The sequence below is a fragment of the Podarcis raffonei genome, chromosome 11 (assembly GCF_027172205.1).
Source record: "Podarcis raffonei isolate rPodRaf1 chromosome 11, rPodRaf1.pri, whole genome shotgun sequence".
NCBI classification, from domain to species: domain Eukaryota; kingdom Metazoa; phylum Chordata; class Lepidosauria; order Squamata; family Lacertidae; genus Podarcis; species Podarcis raffonei.
Window position 1 is genome coordinate 16,842,757 of NC_070612.1, and position 24,469 is coordinate 16,867,225.

At 42.8% G+C, this 24,469-nt stretch overlaps 1 protein-coding gene across 3 annotated transcripts in view; it reads left to right on the forward strand.

Annotated features, from left to right (window-relative positions):
• Positions 1–24,469, forward strand: part of RAI14 (retinoic acid induced 14) — a 100,526-nt gene that overhangs the window by 53,569 nt on the left and 22,488 nt on the right. For all 3 annotated transcript variants that reach the window (XM_053408914.1, XM_053408913.1, XM_053408916.1), the window contains exon 3: positions 8,130–8,260. In XM_053408914.1, coding sequence (XP_053264889.1) covers positions 8,130–8,260 — 131 coding nt within the window. The remainder of the gene's footprint in view (positions 1–8,129; positions 8,261–24,469) is intronic.

Sequence of the window (24,469 nt, forward strand, 5' to 3'; positions counted from 1 at the left end):
GCCCTGTAGCTTTATTTCAGTGTTTTAGCTGAGGCTTAAGATGGGAAAAGATCCTTTCCAGAGCAAGCACTAAAGGCTGAGATATGAATAATGATCTGTATGTGTGCGTTTCAAATCTATATATAGGCTTTTCTACAACTGGAAGAGATTATCTCTCCCCATTCTCCCCACACTCCATTTTGTTGACAACAGTTAATTATTTATAAGAGGTCTTGAACTTTTCCATGCAGCAAAAGTTAATGTCTATGGCACCCTTTTAAGCATGCAATTTAAGCTTTTAAAATTGTTTAACTAACAAAACAAAAAAAAGCCTAAACAGCAACTTGAGTAGAACTTGGAGTACATGCTGCTTTTCTGCCAAAAAAAGTTTGTTTTGGGACAGTCTCATTTCCATAACTCATATTTTGAGGAAGTTTTCCTTTGTATGCACATTCCTTCTAATCTTTGCCTCTTAGGATAGAACAGAGTACAGTGGTACCTTGGTTTATGAACTTAATCCGTTTCGGAAGTCCGTTCTTAAACCAAAGCGTGCTTTCCCAAAGCAGCGGGGGGCTCAATTTACAAATGGAACACACTCAGCATGTTCTTCTTCCAAGGCAAAGTTCGCAAACCAAAATACCTACTTCTGGGTTTACAGCATTCTTAATCTAAGTTGTTCATAAACTAAGCTGTTCTTAAACCAATGTACCACTGTACAACATTTGCAGTGTTCAGCTTAAGTCAAATCTTACAGCAGGTCTGGATTGACTCGGGCCTTGAGAAGTCTATTTCATAAACTAAAATAATCGTGTTTCACTGATGTGTGTTTTAAATTTACAAAGCAAGAGTTCATGCTTTTAACCTTAGAACAGCAAAGGTATAGATCATTTTCCTAAGTGATCTTGAGTTTGGAAATATAAGTGCCTGTCTGGATCAGATCAGATCACTGTCGTGCATTATTTGCAAGAATTTAGGGATGAGGCATCTGTGGCCTTCCAGATGTTGATGGACTCCAATTCCCATCAGCTCCAGCCAACGTGGCCAAAGATTGGGGATAATGGGAGTAGTAGTCTGGAAACGAAGTACCAGTTTGCCATCCTTTACACCAGGTGGTCCACCAGAAATTGGCTAGTAGGCTGCGATTCACCTTCTTCCAATCTGTGTTGGAGACTACCAAGTCTGTTGGTGGCTTTTTAAGACATGCAGCCATGCAAGTCCATTTCATGATTTAGTACTGAACAGGCTGAGCAGCTGGGAGGAATCATATATTGCTTCCTACATTGGTTTTTATGGTTTGGTTGGCATCTGTCTTGGGAGACAATGGAAGATTGTGCTTTCAAGGGTGAAGTCTAACCATTGAAGAGCTACAGCGCCTGCTGTGACTGTAGAGACCCACAAGGGAGAGACTTGTTTTGTTGCAGCTGGGGCAGATGAAGGTGTCCAGTTTTGCTGGTGCAGATGCACCATGGCTTTTCTTCTCTCTGCACTCCTCCCAGCAGTCATTTCTCCTTTACACTGCCATTAGCTAATTAATTGTTAGTGCTGTTTTGCTACCTGCAAATCTCAAATGCTTTGGAAGTGCTAATTGATGTGATAGTGTTACCAAGTCCTGCTCACTTCCCCGAGACCAGGTTAGATCGATTTGTATCAAGACTATTCCATAACCAGTCGGCAATCATTATTTTCAAAGCATTGGTTTCAATCAATCTTCTGGAGAAGGGGCGTTTTCTCTTCTCTGTTGAAACCATCATCGGGATATTTCAAATTGCAGCTCAGCAGAACCTGTTTCGAGGAAATATTTATTGCTAGTCCCTGTAATACTGCTACAGTGAGCACTCCATGCTCTGGTCCCAGGGTGCGGAATGAAGGTACATGAGGCCACCACCTTGCTGAAGCTAAGCAGGTGTGGGTCTGGTCAGTGTCTGGATGAGGTTGGGAAGGTTATATATACCACCTTGGGTTCCATAGTGGAAGAAGGACAGGACATAAATTTAAGGTGGGTGGAATGTACCTAATAGAATATAGGGAGGTTCTTTAATGTGGGGAGGATGTGGATGTAAGATTATGAACACTTTTTTTTAATCCTGACCCTTCTCTAAGGAATTCAGAGTGGCATGCATGCTCTTCACCACTGCTTTTATTTATCTTTTACAGCTACCCTGAGAAAGCAGTTTTGTGTGTGATGTAGTGTGCAACTGCTCTGGAAAAGGCGAAATCCTTGTTGGATGTCATTAGAAAAGGCATTGCAAATAAAACTGCCAATAACGCAATGCACTTACACAAATATTTGGGGGCGAGTGTCACACTTGGTCTGGTCATTGCACCTCCAAAAAGGATATTGTGGCACTAGAAAAGGGCAGCCGAAATGACCAGGAGACTAGAGCATGGATAGGCAACCTAAGGCCCGGGGGCCAGATCTGGCCCAATTGCCTTCTAAATCCAACCCATGGATGGTCCGGGAATCAGTGTGTTTTTACATGAGTAGAATGTGTCCTTTTATTTAAAATGCATCTCTGGGTTATTTGTGGGGCATAGGAATTCGTTCATTTTTTTCTTCAAAATATAGTCTGGCCCCCCACAAGGTCTGAGGGACAGTGGTCCGGCCCCCTGCTGAAAAAGTTTGCTGAACCCTGGGCTAGAGCATCTCTCTCTTGTAAGGAAAGGCTGCAACATTTGAGGCTTCTTAGAAAAGGATGAGTGGAGGGTGGGGAGGAGATTGATGTGTCCAAAATTATATAAGGTGTGAAGAAGGTAGCATAGGAAGCTTTTCTCTCCCTCCCTCCTAAGGCTAGAACCCGGGGCCATCCAATTAAGCAGAAGGGGTGAGAGTTTCAAGACAGGCAGAAGGAAGCTTGTCTTCACACAGCACCTAGTTAAACTGTGGAATTCGCTACCCAAAGATGTAGTGCTAGTTGCTGACTTGGACAGCTCTAAAATGGGATTAGACAAATGCATGGAGGATAAGGCTATCAGTGACTGCTAGTAACGATGGTTATATATTACCTCCAGCAATCAGAAGCAGTATGCCTCAGAATGCCAGTTGCGGAGGAACATGAGTGGGAGAGTGCTATTGCATTCATGCCTTGCTTTTAGTTTTCCGTAGGCACCTGGTTGACTAATTGTGGTGGGAGCAAAATCCTGGACTCGATAGGCCCTTGTTCTGATACAGCAGGGCCCTTATGTTCCTGCAATTGACCTAGTCAGGAATTTGGCCCCTGCTTAAAGTCCAGCATGCTAGCCACTACATCACATGCCTTAAAAAAAACTAAAATCCATTGAGATGGTTTGGTGATTTCATAGTAACGTCTTCCTCCTCCCTTTAACCAGTTTTACGTGAGAGCAATTACAGAATTTGTTGCCAGTGGTGGCCATACTTCTGGGCCATTGCGCAAAATACATTTAGGATCCCCCTCCTAATTAACATGCATGGCAAAAGTGGTAGGAAGCTTTTCACTGATGACATTGTCAGTGCATGTCTTGGTCTCCAGGAAATTCCCACTGTGTGTCTCCTTGAATTAGGAGAGGCAATCGAGCTTTATACTTGGCACGTTTCTGGCAGAGAAAAACGTAAAAACAAACCAAAGTTATTTTTATATCTGTCACATACAACAAAATTATCATATATGGTAATTTAAGGATATTTCTTTGTTTAGTGGGAGGCCCTCATACCCTATGTGGCCTCTACTGTTACTTGCTCCTTCTCAATTTTGCCTCAAAAGCTTGGGTTGAAAAATTAGTGGTATGCACTGTAAGCCATCTTTTCAGTTTGGTATGTATGCACATACAACTATTGCTCAGTGGTAGAGCACATGCTCTGCATGCAGAAGGGCCCAGGTACAGTCCCTAGTATCTCCAGATAAAACTGGGAAGGGTGCTCATCTGTAGCCTTGGGGAGCCATCCTCAGCCAGTGTAGATCAGCCTCTCCCAACTGGTACCCAACTGTTTTGAACTACAGCTCCCATCCATCCCAGCCAGCATGGCCAATGGTCAAGAGTGTAATCAAAACACCTGTTGGGAAGCAGGTTAGGGAAAGCTGATGCAGAGAATATTGAACTAGATGGACTAGTAGTCTTGAGTTCTTTTGCAACAAAAATGTAATCCTGGAAATATAAAGTTTTCATACTGAGGTCACTTTTTAAGGTTCTTGGATCTTATTGTTTTTTTAAATCACACCCTTGCTGGTGTTAAAGAATTTTGCAACTGCATTTGAGTGCTGTTTGTGTATCATTGCTACTGCATTCCTTCTGCTCCAGAAGTCAATTACCGTAATATTGAAGGGAGTGAAGTCCAGTGGTAAATGGTTGTCATATGGCTGGGGTGCAAAGTGGCAAGACCTGCTTTTCTGTAATGGGGTGACAGCATTCTGTTTGTTGTTCCCTACTCAAGATCCTTTGGTGTGTAGCCTTTAGTTTAACGTAAACTGTAAAATTCATATATCTCGTTTTTCTGGGGGCTGCACCTCTGGAAGTGAGAGCATTACGGCTAGGATGCCAATCATTTGACCATCAAATGGTAATCTATTAATTGACAATATATTTGACCATAGCCAGCTATTCCAAGGAGCTAAGGCCATTATATAGGCAGTTTCCATTGGTAGCTAACAAAAAGGGCTCAACCACACTTCCGTTTGCCCCACTGGGAAAGTCCATGGTTTAGCGCTGAGTTAGAACAAACAGCAATTGGGTTTTCTACCGATTGACATTTGTTCTGAATTAGTGTTGAAGAGCAGGTTTTCTGGGGGAAAGGTCAAGCTGCTTGGAGCTATTCTTTCTAGGCACAGGACAAGCGTAAATGACCAAGAGTTTTTGACCATTAAGGTGGCCATGCTGCTTTAGACCTTGTCATGTTTCGTTGCTTTGTTTTTGTTGTTTTGCTATATATGGTCTAAAGTAAAATGACCATTGAATGCAAGTGGTTCTCGGCTTCCCATACAGGTGGAAGAAAAATAGTGCTGTTAAGCTGTAATTACAGACTACTCTGCATAAATACATGCTTAAATGTGCAACTGTTGTAGGAAAGGCCAAATGAAAGAGCTGTAATGTTAGCCGTGGTGTGCCAGAATGTGAACATGTAAATGCAAGCACTTGCAAGCTTGAGTTCTCTCTGAAGCTGATTGCTTTGTGCCAAGAATTGAGGAGGTCAAAACCAGATAGATGAGAGTCTAAAAGACTGTCACAAAGACAGACAGTTCTCTCTGACTTGCACTAGGCTGTGGGGACTCTAGCTATGAGAATGTTTCTGAGTAAGAGGGTGACCCCCTTTCTCTTGCTCTGCACAAGTTGGGGGTCTTGGCAAATGGATTTAAGGCTCCTGTTGGGCATGAAGTTAGAGGTCCTTTGGATTTTACTAGCCAAAGTTGGTTGAGAATCCAGTAATGGATAGAGTGCTGAACTCTGCGAAGGGAAACCTTGATTCAGATCTGTTCAGCTTTGTTCTTCATCTGCTTGCATTTTCTCAACCTAACGCTTTTCACAGGGGTTTGGGTAGGATTTATTATGAAATGGAATAACGCCTCCTAATCTGCCGTGAGTTCCTTGGAGAAAGGGTGGGATACAATTGTAATAAACATGCCTGCAATCACCTTTTTACTTAAAACTGCTTTTAAGTAAGAACAACGGTTTCTTGTGACACCTTAAAGACATTTATTATGACATAAGCTTTCGTGGACTTAATCCAGTGCAGATGCTTTTAAGCAGTCACAGCAACTGCCCCCCTTTATGTCTTCACCGTGAATTGCTGCTTTATTTAACCGCTTCCATGTTGAAATTCAAGGTTGCTTAGGATGCAGCTTTGCTTTCAGAGCAGAATTCATCTGTTGTTTTGTGAACTGGTGTTCCCTTGCTGAACAAAGCATTGGTGTGTAAGGGCTATAAAAAGAGGGTTTGGGGAGAGTTGTTGTTGTTGTTGTCGAAAAGCCACACACACACACACACACACACACACACACACACACACACACACAGCTTTCTCCTTCCTTTGGAACACAAGCCCATTGCCTCTGCATATCTGCCAGGTTCTTTGTCACTGGCTTCACTGCTTTCCATGTTTTAGGAAAACAAATTTCTGCAGCTTCTACTTGTTGGGAACATCCTCCCATGGTTTAGAACCCTGGTCATCCAGGGTTCAGAATAGTGGGGGGAGCCTTCATGGGTAGAAAGTTCACTTTCTCAGCATGTGGACAGTGATGAAGCTGACAGTGTGGACTCCTATGTGCTCTCCCCTTGCATGACGACAGCTGTGCGTGTGAGGGAATGCCCAAATAGGGTTAGTGTGAATGCCAGCAGAGAACTCCCCACTTGCATGGGGACTAGCAAATGGAGCAAAAATCCAAGCTGAATTTCAGCAGCTGGGTTATGGTAGCTTGTTCCAAGTTTATTTTTCATTTTAAGTTCTTGGCTTGGATTGTGAAGCTGTGATGCAAGCTTGGCTTGCAGCTGCAGCAGTGTCCGCAGTTCATTAGTACCGGAGGCAACTCCCTTCCTCCGTTGTGTTAGCCCAAGCTGTCAAACAGCATTGTCTTCCTTGGCGATGGAGGGAATATTACTGTAAATATTTGTGAATTCTATGCATGTGAAAGAGTTGCTTTACCTACTATCTGCAGCTTAAATGTACTAGGTTTCAGAGCACATTGCTGTGTCCGAGGTTTCAGTGGGGCTTTCTGAATGTTTTTGATGGGGAAGATAAGGGAAAGGTAAAAGGACCCCTGACCATTAGGTCCAGTGGGGTTGCGGCGCTCATCTCGCTTTATTGGCCGAGGGAGCCGACGTTTGTCCGCAGACAGCTTCCGGGTCATGTGGCCAGCATGACTAAGCTGCTTCTGGCGAACCAGAGCAGCGCACAGAAACGCTGTTTACCTTCCCGCCAGAGCAGTACCTATTTATCTACTTGCACTTTGACATGCTTTCGAACTGTACTTCCAAGCAAATGCATCCCCACACCTTGTTTTTCAGTGAGGAGCAGCTTATTATGGGTGAGAGAACATGTGAAGTCTCCTTCCTAACAGTCCTTGGCAGCCAATTTCTTAAGGACTCTGCTGCACAAGGCAGAATGCAGGCATTGCTTTTTGAGTTGCAGTAGTGCACTAGTGTACCACAATACGAGAGATCGCACCAATGCACCATCTACAAGGCTTGATCACATTACTCATAGTCCTGTGCTACCTTCAGAAGCTAACATCATGGCATTATAAGCTTCTATGGCATTATAATGGCATTATAAGCTTCTATGGGCAAGAAACCATTTTCAGGTGCCTAAAATGGTCTGAAGTGTAGGGAGGTGTTTAGCTCCTTAAGGCCCAGGGCACATGGTGAGAGGGAACATAATGCATTATCCTTGGGCGAAGCTAAGGAGGTCTGGGTTTGGTCAAGGCTTGAGATGACAAATATCTGGGAGCTCCATATATGCCGCCTTGAGTTCCATGTAAACCAGGCATGTCCAAAGTCCGTTTTGGGGGCGTAATCCGGCCCGCCGGTTGGTTCAATCCAGCCCCTGTGACAGTTAATTTCCTGGGGTAAAATCCTAAAAAAACTCAACAACTTCAATCCTAAAAAAAGGTTAACGACTTTGGTCGGCCCTTTGGTCAGCCCTCACGGCCCTTCACTTCATCAGATCTTGGCCCTCTTTGAAAAAAGTTTGGACACCACTGGTGTAAACTGAGGATGGGAAAGGGCTTCAGTTCAGTGGTAGAGCATCTGTTTTGCACCTCAGGTTCAGTCTCAGGGAATGTCCCCTGCCTAAAGCCCTAGCAGGTTTCTGCCAATCAGTGTAGACAATACTGAGTTAGCTAGCACAATGGTCCACCTCTTTGTAAGGCAACTTCCTATGTTCCTGTGGAGACGGAAATAAAAATTTGACAAAGGGGAGCACCCGTTGCAAGAGGGCGGAGCCACACTACTATGCAGAGGACAAATGATTGCAATCCAAGCAAAGTGGGTGTGTGCAGTGGCTCTAGTTTGTGCAAGGTCTTGTGTGAAGTGCTTGCACCTAGAATGGTCCATTATAGATTGTTCATAGCCCTCTTTGTGGAGAAAGGGTGTGTTTTCCTTCGCAAGCTAATGCACTGGTTTTAAGGGAAACAAAGGCGCTACCTAGTGTTTCTTTCTAGTGAGCTGTTTCTTTCCTCTCTCTCTCTCTCTCCTTCCTTCTCCAGACCAATGAGTGGAATAAGAATGATGACCGACTGCTGCAGGCTGTGGAGCATGGCGACGCAGAGAAAGTGGCATCGCTGCTGGGTAAAAAGGGAGCCAACGCCACCAAACACAACAGTGAGGGCAAGACTGCGTAAGTAGCTTAGCTAAGACGGCAACCATTTTTTATTCTGTACCCCAAAAATAAATAAAATTCCCGTTTGCTGGGAACTTGTAATATTGTGAGTTAGTGCTTCACGCCAGTGGCTCATCCAGATTCTAGCACTGCTATGCCTAATGCATACACTTTTATTTTATTTTATTGCTGGAATAATCATGTCTTGTGTCAGGCACCACTGTTTTAAATCAAGGTACGGTGCATTTCCTGTAGAAACCAGCCATGCAGCGTGTTTACTATGAGTGTCCAAGGTTTTTGTTAATTTTCCCAGCAGACACCCCATGTTAAAAGATTAGTCAAATTGATTCGAAGTGTGCTTTGCTTACATGCTGTATCAGTGCAGTGGCAGTTTCTCCAGCTGTTGCTAAATGTTCTACAAACAGGACAATCCAATGGCCCTTGTGTTGATGTTAATCTCAACTCAGTGACATTTACACCCATTCAAGGCCCTTTGGAACATGCTGAAAATCACTTGTCTATTCCTGCTGCTGCATCAGATTTGTGCTGCCTTCTACTTCCCAAACCCTGGGTTTTCCCAGGTTTCATCAAGATTGCCTTTTAAGCACAATGCGGCTGGTGCCTTAAAGTGTTCCATCATAGATAGCTCAACGAAGATGTTGACCCAGTGTGTGCCAGCTGTGAAAAAGGCAAATGCCATGCTAGGGATTGTTCGGGACGGAGCTGAAAATAAAAAAGTTGCGTATCATAATACCATTATACAAATCTGTAGTGCAAAGTCCTGCTTAGGAAGGCAGTTCTACTTGGCATGAACCTTGGTGCTGATGCACTTGTAATGCACCGGTTTAATCAAACCGAAGAAAGGAGGAGAAATTTTTGGAGGAGTTGTTGTTAAGGGACTCATGCCCCCAAATGGCTAACACTGATTAGGAGATTGGTTCAGAAAGAGCACTCCTGTTTTTCTATGGGCCAAACAATCCATCACATAATTGTTTTTAAATTAAATGCAGGTCTGTCCTAATAACTTGTAAAGTGAGGGCTCTGCAAATGATGTACACCAAGGTGTCTGTCTTCTGCTTTCTTCCATAGTGTGTCCTATCAAGACAATTTTTGTCTGCCTGTGCTCCAGTATTGCCAAGTGTCCTCAAGTTTGGAGAGAAATAGCTAGGGAGAAGGAATTGTGGACAGGAGAGAGTTCAGTGTTTCTTGACAAATTCTCAATTTTGTGCAAAAATCACACCGTGATTGCCATCATTTTTTACACGTGAATTGGGACAGGCATGGTTTAGACATGCTATTGTCATGTGTAGGAAACCCTGTAATATATTTGTGTGGAATAATTCAGTAAAGGATAGGCACCTTTCTAAAAAATATTACTACACAAGACAGGGACATGGAACCTGTGGTCTTCTGTGTGTGTGCGCGTGTGTGTGTGTGTGTGTGTGTGTGTTTGGACTCCATCAACCTCAGCCAGTATGGCCAGTGGTTAGGGACGATCTCACTTGTAGTCAAAGAGGATCTGGAGGGCCATGGGTCCCACACCAGAAACCTCAAAGGTATTTGTATATGTTTCCTGTTCCAGTACGAGTTCTGACGTCTCATGCAGAGTTTGCCATGCCTTTTTCATTTTCTTTAAATAGAAGCACAAGATTTTTGGCATTAATCTTTTACAGTCACAGAGAGAATCAATTTTCTGGACAGTTGAGAAATAGCTTAATGGTTCACGTCCCTTGAAAAAACAAAAGGCTTTTAAAATGTGGGCAGATTGGGAGAGAGGAAGAGCCATTCATAGGGAGAGTGAGTGACTCCTGGGCAGCTTCTTGCACACAATGAAGCTGAAAAGCACAGCCCTCCAGGCTTTGTTTATGGAGCCACACGCTTGGCTTCTTGCTTGCTCTGCTAGTTCTGTTCAGGAGCGTTTTCTGTTTGCATGAAGAGTTTGGACTTGATACCCCACCTTTCACTCCCCTTAAGGAGTCTCAAAGCAGCTAATAGTCTCCTTTCCCTTCCTCCCCCACAACAAACACTCTGTGAGGTGAGTGGGGCTGAGAGACTTCAGAGAAGTGTGACTAGCCCAAGGTCACCCAGCAGCTGCATGTGGAGGAGCAGAGACGCGAACCTGGTTCACCAGATTACGAAACCACCGCTCTAACCACTACACCACGCTGTATGAAGAAACGTAACGATGGTGTTGTCTGCAAGTGACCTGAATGGAATCCTCTTCCGTTGCATCTTAAATATGGCATTAAAAGGATCTGTATCCCTTTTGAAAAGGAAAAAAAAAAGAATTTGAGTGGGCTTTAGCCAACTAAGTTTTACTCAGAGAAGACCTATTGAAATCAGTGGACCTAAGTTATCTGCATCTATTCATTTGACTGTGAGCAGGACTAATATTGGATACAGTCGGTTGGGTTCCCAAAATCACCCAAGCACATGAAATTTAAGTGTCCTGTGTATTTTGGCTGCATGCACATACTTCTTTACTGAGATTAGATTCTTCAGCCTTAATAAATCCCAAGAGAGCATGTTCAGACTTCCTCAGCTGGCAAATGATGCATTACATGATCAGTTTTTAACCAGGAAACAGTGGTTACCTGGGTTTGCATCAGAATCTCCTGCTAAAACAAAAGGAAGAAACTTGGTTTAGGATCGCCTTTTAAGGTGCTTTGAGGACCTGGCTGTGGGACTTCAAAGCACCTTGCACCCGCCATCATTCTGATATCAGGTGATTGACAGGTAGGGGCCCCTGATAATGATCTGTCTCACGGAGCTATAAAAGAGGTCTGAGAGCAAAGTTCATTTCTGCTGCATAGTTGCCCTTAGAGATGCCTTAGCTGATATTCCCAGCCTTAGATCTGTGCAGCCTCATTTTACGATGTAGCCATGGATGAATGATTTATCGATCCCTTAACCGACTCGCTTCCTGGTGTGTGTGTTTACATAATTAGTCTGGAGGTGACACAAAGACCAAAATACAGTGACAAAGTCTGTTATGCAACTAATTCTCCCAGTGGGATGGGTTTTTTTGGTATTTTTATTGTAATGGAACTGGCGACTGAAACATATCAACATTGCCCCCGTTTCCAAGAGCCTTCCCTGATGCTAAAACAGGAGTTTATCCTTTGCACTGCACTCATGCTAACTTTGCTCTATTTGGCTTGTTACCATCGTAGTCGAAACCTGGTAGAATAGGTGGAATATTGAGAGAAGTAGGAACTGCTATTGCTTGTGATTATTGTTTATTTCCTTTTCATATAAGAAGATTCCTCGTTTAGGAGGGGGAAACACCACATATGTACTAAGTTCTGAGCTTGCTTGGATCATCTGAGATAAGAACTACTAATAAAACAGACTGGCAAGCTCTCTGGCCCTGTTCACATATTTTATTTTTTCCCTCTGCTTTCCTCCAAGCAGCTCAATGTCTTTCTCCTGTTTTATCCTCACAATAACAGTGTGAGAGAGTCATCCAGTGGCTTCCATGCCTGAGTGGGGATTTAAACCCTGGTCTTCCAGATCCTAGTCCAGCACTCTAACTACTACACTACATTTGCTCACATATTTTAGCTGCTAGTGTGGAAGTGTTTCTGCTTTTTCGTCGTCAGATTCCACACAGATGTTGCCATTCCTGTAGGCTGAATCCTTTCCTGCTCTGGTTCATGGAGGAAATACGTTATACTTATACAAAAGGGAGGGTGTGCTGTGTGGCAGCCCTCTCTCCCCGACTCTGAGATGCTCTCCCAAAAGAGATATGCCAGGCATCTATGCTGTATTCCTCCTGGCACCAAGTTTAAAAAGTCTTTATTTTAGTTGAAACGGGTGGTTGAGTGGTTTTTTTCCTTCCATTCAGTTGGGTTATCTTTTTTGCTTAATGATTTATGTTGCTTTTAATGTTGTTTTGTGGATTATACGATTTAAAAATGTTTATATGCACCATTTTGGATAAAGGTGTAGTAACGGAAATTCCTTTAAATCAATAATAAAGGTATGATTGATGTGATTATGTGGAACATGCCCTTCCCGTGTCATTCTGTTACCTATAGTTTTTTTATGCAGCACATGTCGTTTTCACTGGCCTTAGAGAAACTGGAGTCCTGATTCCAAGTTTGGGGTTTTCACAAATGCTAAGCAATTTTCACGAATGCCAAGCAAGCAGCAACTAAATGATGTAGCTGATCTCTGTGCATAGACTAGAAAGACTTCAGTGGCTTTTCACAAAAGTATTTAAACATTTGTTGTGACTTACTTCCTTGGTTTTTTTCAAAGAAGCACAGAAACATGCCTGAGGAGATTTGTCTTTTTGCGCATCAGATCCTTCTCCTGCCACCGGGAGGGGAGGTGTGGTGGTTCAGCTGAGGGTAGGACAAGATACACCTTGGAAAAGCATGATAATTGCAGTGAATTCATGATACTGGCAGAAGTTGCTCTCAGTGATTGATGACATAGTTGAAACTACCTGGGAAGGTGTTAGCTAAGGTAATTTTTAGGAGGTGGGTAAAACTTTGGTTTACAGACTTAAAATTGTGTGGGTGCAGTCGGACACAGGAATAAGAGGGAGCAAGATATTTAGAGCATTTGTACCTTGCTCATCAGGGATGCAGGTGGCGCTGTGGGTTAAACCACAGAGCCTAGGACTTACCGATCAGAAGGTTGGCAGTTCAAATCCCCGTGATGGGGTGAGCTCCTGTTGCTCGGTCCCTGCTCCTGCCAACCTAGCAGTTCAAAAGCATGTCAAAGTGCAAGTGGATAAATAGGTACCACTCCGGCAGGAAGGTAGATGGCGTTTCCGTGCGCTGCTCTGGTTCGCCAGAAGTGGCTTAGTCATGCTGGCCACATGACCCGGAAGCTGTATGTGGACAAACGCCAGTTCCCTTGGCCTATAGAGCGAGATGAGTGCTGCAACCCCAGAGTCGGTCACAGCTGGACCTAATGGTTAGGGGTCACTTTACCTTTTTACCCTGCTCATCAGCCAAAAAGGCTCTTGGAGCAGCTTGGATGTTTGGATAGTTTGGCAGAAGAGCCATAATCCTGTGATGCCACAACACTTCCAGGAAGGTCTTGTATAAACTCCTGTCCAGAGAGCTGCTGAATATGCCACTGGCTGCTGCATTTTAAATAATGAATAATAGCAGTCATTCCCCACTCCCCCCCCCCATTTTAATCTGGGCCACAGTTGTTTGGGAAGCACAGGGTTTAACCCCTTCCTTCTGCCCTTGACCCCCTCCCCTCATTTCTGTTGCTGTGTTTGCATGGATTCTGCATCACTGCTTTCTCCAAAGATGCTGCAGTAAGTGATGACTCTGTATTACCCTCCAGCATAGGAGCCAATGTGGCTCCAAATACCAGTTGTTGTGGAATGCAAGAGGGGAAGCTGCTTCTTCCCAGCTTACCATAATCCTTTGGCTGGCCACCTTGCGAACACGATGCTGGATTAGATGTTCCTTTGGCCTGATCCAACAGAGCTCTTCTTAGGTTCTTGGTTGTGTTGCTAATCTCTGGAGCCTTTCAGTGACTGAGAAGCTGCTTTTGAGGGGCGAGAGGGAGACAGACTTTGTCACTAATCGAACAGGTTTATTAGCATTCAGACCCAGTCCTGGGGGGATTTTTAACCTTCAAGAATAGGAATTTGTTAGGCAAAGCTTCCCACTGACATCTCTCTTTTTTTTATAAGATATTTATTAAAGTTTTAAAGATTTATATAAAATAGAAAAAACAAAAGAACAAACAGAAACAACAAAAATACATACAAAACACATACAACAACAAATATAATTTCAATCCCCTATATTCATAAAACTTACTTTCCCGACCTCCTCATACCTCCCCTCTCTGTATTCCAATCTCTAATTAGTTCAATTCAGCAAATCCTTCCCCTAATTTCTATATAGTTTTTGACCTTTCTTTTCTTAATTACATAATCATTACAGCTAAAAACCCCTTAATTTCAAAATCAACATCGTTCTAACATTCAATAATTTTACAATGTTTCTTAAGATAGTCCTTAAATTTCTTCCAATCTTCTTCCACCGTCTCTTTTCCCTGGTCTCGGATTCTGCCGGTCATTTCTGCCAGTCCCATATAATCCCACTGACATCTCACTCATTGTCGCTGCATCTGCTTTCCTGCTTATGCTCATTTACTCCTGCTCCAGTTGTGCTGTGTCAAGCTGGAGTGTGTAGAGATGTGCCCCAGGGGTGTGCAGCATGTGGCGAAGTGTGTATATATATAGTCTGATCTTCTATAGCAAGGGACCCTCCTTACAATTTTTCAAGGTTAACCAACTTCAACCCTGGCCTAGTTGGTGTGACTCGTGACGACAGTGCCTTCTCAGTGGGAACGCCCTCCCTGGTGAGAGGCGTCAGTCTCCCTCAGTGGACTTTCAGGAAGAATTTTAAAACATTTTGTTTACCCAGGGTTCTGATGGCCAAAAGATACTATTCCTGGCCACCCTGAAATTGTTGGTTCCGAGAATGTCTTTAACTGTTTTTTTGCAAAATAATAAAACTATTTGATCTGTTTGCTGTTTCAGGAAAAGGGTATGATATAAATTGAATAACTAACAGTATGAATAAATAATACAAAACTTGTGGCTTTTATTCTGAACTTGGATATAAACTACCTGCTTCAAATGGTTGTGTAAATAACTATTCTGTAATGCTGCCTAGATTAGCTATTTGAAAAAAAGTTCAACTTGGTTGAGGTTTCTGAGTAATGTTGGGCTTGCTATTATATTCTGGTGCTCTCTGGTCTGAGTGCAGCGTAGATGGATGTTGCTGAACCAAAAAATATGAAGAAACAATAAGGAACCTTCACTACTAGTGAGTAAATTGCCGTATGCCAGTTGATGGGAATCTCAAGTAGGGAAAGCACTATCAGGTCCTGCTATCAGCATCTGGTTGGCCACAGTGAGACCAAGATCCTTGACCACATGAACCATTGGCCTGATCTCACAGGCTCCTCTCGCACTCTTAAATTCCTTGCACTGGTAAATAGGAAAACCGAAGAAGCTTTAACAGGTGCCTCTTGCGTTCAACTGCAGAATCATTTCTAGTTACAACGCTGCAAAAGAGAGCTAAAATTTAAGCAGGCTGCTACCTATTAATGAAACTCTGTCATGAAACTTACTGGGTGTCTTTGGCCTGTCAGTCATCTTTGCATGCCCCTGCATCTCCCTCAAATTTGCTTTACAGGGTTGGAGGGGGTCCCAGGACAGATTTAGAGTGTGTGATGGGTGGAGGGAGATGGAGTTGAAGCAGTAGTTGTTTGCACAAACTAGATGACTTTGTTGCATACACCCCTACAAGGCATCGAGGAACAGATAGTCTCTAAAAAGGTGTTTTATGCCCAGCCTTTGTGGGTCTCTGCCAAAGATTTCAAACTAAATTCAAGAAATGTTATAATTGCTGTTTTGACTGACAATTGTATTTATAACTTAATCTGATTAAAACTCTGAAACTCCCTAAAAGGGTGTGGGTTTTTGTTTCGTCCTGTAGCATTATTCTACTCCTCCTATTTTTTTATTTTACAAGCTCGGATCATTTGATGAACAGCTTTTAAGTTGGAATGAGCGTGACAACAGAGTTGCCCTTTCTGATAAAGCATGTTCTTGGTTTAAAGAAAATCACTCAACAAGCTGATCTCTTGCTAGTTAAAATTGTTAAAGAGAAGGTCAGGTTTCTTTACCTAAGGCAAGACAGGTCCAGAAAGTAGTTCATGCCCTAATTTCGTCATAATGCATATGTGTTTTGTTAAAAAAAGGAAAAAAACCTTGACTGTATGATTGTTTCCTTAAGCACAAAGTCAATTGGTTTTTTACTTCATCCCCTTTTTGTTCTTCATCTCCAGAATAGTGGGAAATAAAAAAGTAGTTAAATCATGCCTCTTTAATAAACCAAGGATTGGGGAGGAAGATATGGTTAGATATTCCTGACAATCTGTGAAAATATGTTAAAATACTTTACTTCTCCTAACAGAATTTGTAGACAGACACGGCAGTTTACAGACATTAAAATATTCAAAAAAATTTTTTTTAATTAGCAATTTTAAAAAGTAGCCATTGGCCACTTGCTATTGGTCAGCCCATCATTTGAAAAATAAGACTTTAGAGCCATCTTGCCCCCCAAATGGCAACTAGATATTTCATTTTGGCCACTGTAAGTTTGGTATAAGGAGCCATTTAGCGCCTTGCTTATTTATCTGAGTTTCTGCAGCAATGACACCAGGACGATTGCATTGCAGGAGCAATGCCGGGCTGTACCACATTCAAGCATTAGCAGAATATGTCATACCACCAGCCCTCCTGCCAAAACTTTGGTTGCTGTTCGATTCGCCATGGAGAGGCGTAAAGAGCCCTCTGCCCAAGTCTTGGCTCCCAAGGGAGAAGGTGGGAAGAGCCAGTGTGGCAGGCCATTTTAAGCCCTTGCTCAAGTCAAACCATAGCCCTCAAAATTTACTTGCCAGCCTAGTTTTTAAGCTATTTTCCTACCCATTCACCAACTCCATCTTCTGGAGGTTTTGGGAAGTACAGGTCCAGATCCAAGTTGGAAACGATTGAGGGTGAGTGCTGAACCTATTCCATTGTCATGACAGGGAGAACCAATGTCCCAAATCTACCTGAGGTCAGGGCAAGGGAAGCAACAGAATGGGAAGAAGGAATCTCTCTTTCTTTCTCTTTAACTGGGGGCTGCAAATGAAGAAGCTGGATGCTCCATTCCCATCTAGGGTGAGGCCCAGCTACTGAAACCAAACACTGCAATCTGCCGACCTTGCAGGATTGTCTACCAGAAATCAGCTTGAAGGTCCTGTGCTTGCCATAGAGTTAATTTCAGGGCTATAAAAAGGATGGGGACCTTTAAAGGGGATACTGTACTGGCTTCTAGGAATCTTAAATACTTCTCCACCCCTGTGGACAGATTAATGCCTGAAACGTTCCTAAATCCTCCTCCGCTGGCTGTGAGAAATTTTGGGGAGATTATTCTAGCTCAGTTTGGGGACTGCAGGTGCAAAAGAATACTTGCATCCTTTGCCTCACTCGTTCATTCCTCTCAGGGGGTTCTGTAGAGGGAGTGGGACTCAAGGAATTGTTTAAGGGCCAAGCAAAATGTGTGGCTTGCCACAATTGCTAAAACCAGGCATTGAAGTGTATTTGGGGAGCAGTCTGGATAGGGATCACAGTTTGAATGGAGGGGAGCTTTCACCCTCCCCTCCCCGTCACTATCTTTAAAATACCCCCCCCCCCAACACTGCAAAGAGCAAGAGGAACAAAACCTCCCATTGGCTCCAAAGGAACCATTTTACCCATTGCTGTGTGTGTGTGTGTGTGTGTGTGTGTTTGTTTCTGGACTGCAATGGTTGGGGGAAGGGTTGACACACAAACACGTGCTAGACCACATTTGATTTTAATGTCTGTTTTGGGGTGGTTGTTTTTGTTGTTGTTTTTTTAAAAATAAGATAATGAAGTTCTAACTCTGCTTAATGTCTGCTACATAATCTAAAATCTGCCCCCTGTGTTTTTTAAACAAAGTATAGAAAAATAAGTTACACCCTTTAACCCTATCTGGAGCCTCTTAGGTGACTGGAGTGGGGGGGCATAATTTCTCTTTTTTATTAATGGTGCCTGTTTCTATTTGATGTGGTGTGTCAGCACATGCATCCAGTTCTTGCGGAGGTAGTTGAGTAAAAAAACTTCCAAGATTAGCTTAAGTGGTTTATTTCAGTTCTCTTTGTAGATCAAAGTAACAAAACCACTGCATGTTGGTTCTGATGTTTCATTCTAGCTTCTTGAGAGAGGCTTTGGCTAGGAGCAAGCTACGCAAGGAGTGTTTGGGCTCTTGGCGTTTTTAAACATTTAAAAATTCATTAGGCCTATTTTTCCGTCAGCTTCACAGCAGAATTCAGGAGGCTAAATGGAGCCGGGAATGAGAAACTCTTAAAATGGTGTGAAAATTTGTTCAGCTGCATGGGCATAAGGTGTTACTTCCCCAATGTTACGTTAAAAAAAAGGTTGCACTTTAGCCAGATGAGTTCTTAGCAAAGAAGAATGGTCTCCATCAATACTGTACTTAGTTCCACAAACTGACTTGGTTCAAATGTAATGCTAAACTACCGTTTAGCTTTACATGAACAAATGGAAGCATGGCCGTGGGAAGGAAACTGGAAGATTCTGATTCAATTTTATACAAATGGTGCCTTGTTACTTCTAAACCTGCTACTGTGGTTAGTCTTAACTATGGTGCAGAGAAGCAAAAGAGGATCAGAAACAAAGATTTGAGGTTGAAGCCCAATTTCTATCTTTCCTGGGCAACATAGACAACACTAAACAAAATGGACCATTGATCTGACTCACTTTAAGGCCACTTTCTCTCTTTTGGGGGGGGGGGATAAATTTTATTAGATTTTCAGAAGAAAGTATCTTTTTTTGTTCAAACTGAAACATTAATCTAGATAAAATAAAAACATAGATCCATCAAAAAAAGAAGGGAGGAAGAAAGAGAAATAGAGAGAGATAGAAGAAAGATTAAAGAGAGAGAAAGGGAAAAAAGTTAAGAAACTAAAGAACTTTTGATTCTTTGTCAGTCAGCATTATTCAACTCATCCACTCCAGTAAAACACCCAGGACGACCACTTTCTGTAGATAACCAACGTTATCATCAACCTTCAAACCCAAATACCATTTCTTTTTCTTTTCAACACAAAAAGTCTGGGAGGTTTCCAATCTAGTAAATGTTGACAGTGACTTGATTGAACATGTAAGTTTTGCCATCTCAGCTAAGTCTATAGTCGTTTTAATAACCATTCCTCCATTGTTTGTTAGCAATGAGTCTTCCCATCATGGTGCACTGGAAGGATACTTCCTACACTATGTGCTCCTCAGAGCATTCTCCTTTCCTCTGGTTCCCATCAACTGGTATTCAACAGTGTGCTGCCTGACAGTGGAAGATAGAACACAGCCACTTGGATTAGTAGCCATCAGCAGCCCTTATCCTCCACGAATTTGTAGCCATTGCTATTACTGCTTTTATTAGCAAGGGGTGTATCCTTATCTCTATGCTTATCTCTGCCCCCTTCCCAAGATTCCTTACTTGCATCTTGTCTGCCAGTCACCCTGCACAATCAGGGGAAAAACAATGCTGTCCAGGGTTGTAAAGACTGCGGAGAGAATAATTGGGTGCACTCTTCCCACCTTGGTTCAAATCTATGCTTCCAGGTGTCATAAGAAAGCTGCAGAGATAGCGCAGGATAGTGCGCACCCTGGAAATGATTTCTTTCAGTTTCTGCCTTCTGGAAGAAGGTACAGGGTTATAAAGACTAGGACTAGCTGCCAGTTTCTACCCAAATGTGATTTTGGTTTTAAAACGCATTGTAAGGAGTCTGTATGGGAGTATATTGTATTTAAAAATGGGGTATCAGAGTTTTTAGGGGGCTAACCAGGTTGGGATAGCAGGCTTGTTGGGTTTTGAATGTCTTATGCAGATTTTCCAATTTTGTTGTTCTGTATGGGACAATGACAATAAAGATTATCGTAGATTATCGTATCGTAAAAGTATAAAAGGTTTTCTTCCTGTCTCCTTATGTGCCCATTTCCATAAGGATCACCTGCGCTGCAAAAGTCTTGTGTTGCGGCCAGATACATAATTCCCCCTCAAGCTTCTGAGTACTTCTACATCCACGCATGCTCATCACTTGAAGGCCCTCACGCTACCATGCGAACGGTGTCCTGTGAAAAGGTATTGAGTCCAAACTGAAGTTCTTTCTCTGGTGGGGAAGCCACGATGACTCATAGCGCATCTGCGAGCCAAGGTTTATTGCTGTGGTCAGTGAACAGTGAGCATCCATGCGCAAACTGGTCCTAAGAGATGGCTTCAAATTTAATCACATCTGCTGAAAGTGGCTGAGGCAAGGCTCCTTCACTTTGCAGCTGGAATGTGTTTGGTTTTGTTGAAGTGGGAGCTGGAGGAACGAAAGGAGTCCTTGAGTTTGGAACAAGGAAGGAAGTGGAAGGATTGTGTTCTTTTCCTCAACTCGAAATCCCATGGGCATAGAAATCACAGCCTCTCCTCCACAGCAGCTGAGGAAGGGAGTATCTCTTGATAGATGCCTAGTTGTGGTTAAAAGCAATGATAGGCAGCCTAAAGAAATCCATGTTTGGAGCCTCTGGTTTCTTTACGTTTGTCGCCGCTACCAGAGAGGCCCTAATATAATTTCATCCTTATTTCAACAATTTTGTTTGTTTGGGCAAAGGCATTTAGTCCACCGGGAAGCCATAAATCACCAAGGGGTTGTTGGCAAGGGAGCCATGCTGTTTTGAAAGAGACTGGACAAACACCCCAGGAAAAAGGGGGTGCAAATAGTTTGCATTGGAGAGGGATATTTTCACTCAAAACAAGCCTCTAGACAATGTGCAAAGAGTTCAGAATGTACTGCAGACAACGCCACTGCAAATAAATATATCTAAATGTGTTCCCAGAATAGAACAGGCACTTTCCTTGTGCTTTGAGTTGCATATACTGTGTTCTTGAATGATCCCATATTGTCAAAGGCACAAATCCTTTGTTGTTCCCGCATTCCAAAAGGGGGGGGGTCCTGCTTTTTATGTATTCAGTTTTAATTGCTTTTATTTATTGAAATAGGTAGGTAGTGTTGCAGGATAACTGTGCTGTCCAGTCTTGCCTTCTGGATGGAGAGCATGTGTTCTCCCAGAAAGTCATTTTATTTGACACCACCTAGAAGAGACTGGGTGCTTATATGCAGCTCTCAGTGAAGACTTTTTCTGTTTGTCTCTAAGACAAAAATCAAACCGTTACAAGTAAAGTGTATTGTGGCACAGATTTCTTATGCAAGCAAAGGCCACAAAGTTTAATGGCCACAAAGTTTAATGTCATCAATGTCACCAACATTTTAGCCAACTAGTTCCTCCAAGTGTTTTAATTATTGCAAATACTGTTAAAATGTATACACACCAGAAGTGTGGTTCGCACGTTTCTACCCGAGTATCTCTTTATTTTTGTAAACTTATTTGAGTGTTATGGATTTAGTTTTATTTGAATGTTTACATCATGCTATCTCCTAACTAAGTTATGAGCCAAACTGTTGGCTAGAACATTGCCTCTTCCCAATCCAACCATGTATACATAGTTTAGAGAACATTTCCTGGGAACAAACTGTTTATAAAGTTCAATTCATTGGTGCCTTGGTAAGCAAGTTTTAGTTCTTAGTTATTTGTAAATAGATTTGTCGTCCAAAAATGTGTTCTCTCAATGGGCTCTAACGGACCTTCTTGAACGATTTGCCTTTTTAAAGACTTAGTTTATTTTAAAATACTTGATTTGGTCATTATCTGCTGCAGTGGCAAAGCCAGCTAAAATTGGGGTGGGGGGATGTAAATGGTACTGTTAATAAAGATAAATGGTACTGTTAATAAAGATGCTCGAACTCAGGACGAAAGGGACAAATGTCCTAAGAGGAAGGCATGTTTGGCAAACCCTCACCGTGATCAGCTCCTGTCCTGAAACCTATGTCTCCACTGTGGAAGGACGTGAGGATCCAGAATTGACCTCCACAGTCACTTACGGACTCACTGTTAATACCATGTTCATGGAAGACAATTTTACTCAGCTACGAGTAATGGAAGAAGAAGAAGAAGAAGAAGAAGAAGAAGAAGAAGAAGAAGGAGGAGGAGGAGGAGGAGGAGGAGGAGGAGGAGGAGGAGGAGGAACAACCACCACCACCACCACCACCACCACAAACAACTTCTTAGATGGAGAACAGTTCAGTCCACCAGGACACTGAACTTAAGGTGGCAATCCTTAGGACCTAGGATATCAGCGTTCAAATCGCCGCTTGGTCATGAAACTCACTGGGTGACTTTGGGCAAGTCTCTGTCTCTTAGCCTAACCTATCTCACAGGTTTGTTGTAAGGATCAAATGAGGAGGGAGAGAGCCGTGCACACCACCTTGAACTACTTGGGGGGGAAATGTAATATAAATGGATATTTATTGAAATTTTCAAAAAAAAAATAGAGAAAAAACAAAAAAAATTAAAAACACATAAAATTCACATTCCTTACTATCAATAACAAATTTCCTTGACTTCCCCACACCTCCCCTTCTTGTATTCCAGTTCCAATTTTTAGCTCAGCAAGTTCTTATCCCCAAATTTTACCTTATTATATTTAATTCATTTTAGTTAACCAATTTTAACTTATAAACCTCAGTCTTTATACATCAGTACTTATTCTTAAAAATCTTTTTCTAAGGTCGACCCCAATTCCCTTCCACGAATTCCCCATTTTTATATTAGTAGCAAAACAAAATAAAAGGAAACAAAGTATAATTGTACACCCTTTGGATTCCCAAAGCCCCACCCCCCCTTTCCCAGTTTCGAACTCCAACAAATGTCCATCAGTCTATCTGCTGTCAGCCTGGCGACCTCACGTCCGAGGCTCTTAATTCTCTCTCAATTCCTCTCTGCCGGTTTTTTTGGTAGTCCTTTGTATTGGACACCAAATCTCGAAGAAGCTCTGTCCCAATAAGGTCCATGTTTCTTCCAGCCAGACCTCCATATTTAAAAGTGGAGCCGAAATCTTGTTTCTTGCTTCTCTTAAGTCCAAATGTCCCAAAAGCTCCAGTTTCCACTTTAGCCAGGTTTGTAATCCATAGGTCTTCAGATCTCCACATGAGGAGATCTCTCCATTCTCCATTCTTCAATTCAAACCAAATTTTCATCATCCTGATCTTATTTTCCTTTGTATCCATCTTAACCGGCCTCTGGCTCTCCTTAATCATCTGTGGCATTATAGCTCCTCCTTCCTTTTCCTTCAAATCATCATGTATCTCTTTCCTCACATTCTCAAATTTCTCAGATTTCTTTTCTTGTTCGGCTGCAGAGATTTTTAGTTCAGCTGCAAAACCTTTTTGTTCAGCTGCAAAGACTTGAGTCAAGTCCCTTCCAGGCTCAGTAGTTTTATTTACTGTTTCATTCAATATTGTAACATTTGTAGCCAAAACATCACTTTGTTCTTGTAACTTTCCCAAGAGAAAAAAAGTCCTCTCCAGTTCAGCCAGTGTTTTTCCACTTACAGCCATTTTTGTAATGTCCTGAACCCCCTCTAGAGGGGTTCTGGTTTCTTAGTATCTTCCAGTTCCAACCCAAAAGTCAAATTAGCCTTTTCTTCTTTATTTTTAACAATTTATTACCAAATTGTAGCAAATATAACCAGCAAAGACAACAGAAACAAAATTCTCCTTTTCCCCCAACTTTGACAGCTAGTTTGACAGCTGTCAAAGTCTTCTATATCTCTTCAGCAGGCTCTCTCACCGATCGCTCCCGGGTCCTGGGGGAGGGGTGACAATTCCGCTCTCAATATTAGCTCTTATCCTCTTGTACAATCACTTATATTGCCAAAACGTGGAGTTAATTGCTTTTATCCACAAAAGAGAAAGGTGTTCTCTCAACCTTAGTTATAAAATCCTTGCTTTAAGATGCTTATAAGGCGGGTAGGCGGACTTCCTCTTTGCGCCTTACCCGGTCGTGCCTAATTCCCAAAATTTTTTTCCCCCTTTTTAAGTCCAATTTCCGTATTACTCACGGGTTGTTACTTTTAGTCCAAATGTTCAGAGAAAGAAGTCAGTGCTCTCCGTCCATGGCATGCGGCTTCACTCAGTAGGGGAAGCAGTCGACTCTCAGCACCGCACCGCTCTCCGTCCCCCGTTCCGGAGCCTTTAAAAAGGCTCCTTCGCGGGTCGGGGGGGCGCAAATGGTGCCCGCCGAGTCACCAGGTCCACAGGCTTCAGCGCCTGTGGTTTCTGAGGGTCCCCGCGTCGCTGCCGCGGCAGGACCCGACCCCTACTAAGCCGATTCCCTCCGGAGCTCGGAGGGAATCCGCCATTAGGCGATGGCGCTAACCCGGAAGTCATCGAAATGTAATATAAATGCAGTAAATGTGTGTTGAATGTTCTTTCAATGTAGCTCTCTGAGGAAGCCAAGGTCAAATCCTGTCTCTTTTCTGAAGCTCACTGAGTGATCTTGGGTCTGTCATACTATCCCTCAGCCCAGCCTACCTTACAGAGCAGTGGTGAGCATGCTGCCTTGAGTTCTTAGCAGGAAAGGTGGGGTAGAAATGTAGAAAATTCCAAAGACATTAATTTCTCCTGAAGGCACATATTAACTGCGATCTACAGGAAATTTAACCTACCAGTTCCTTTTTGCTTACAGTGGAGTAATGCCAACTG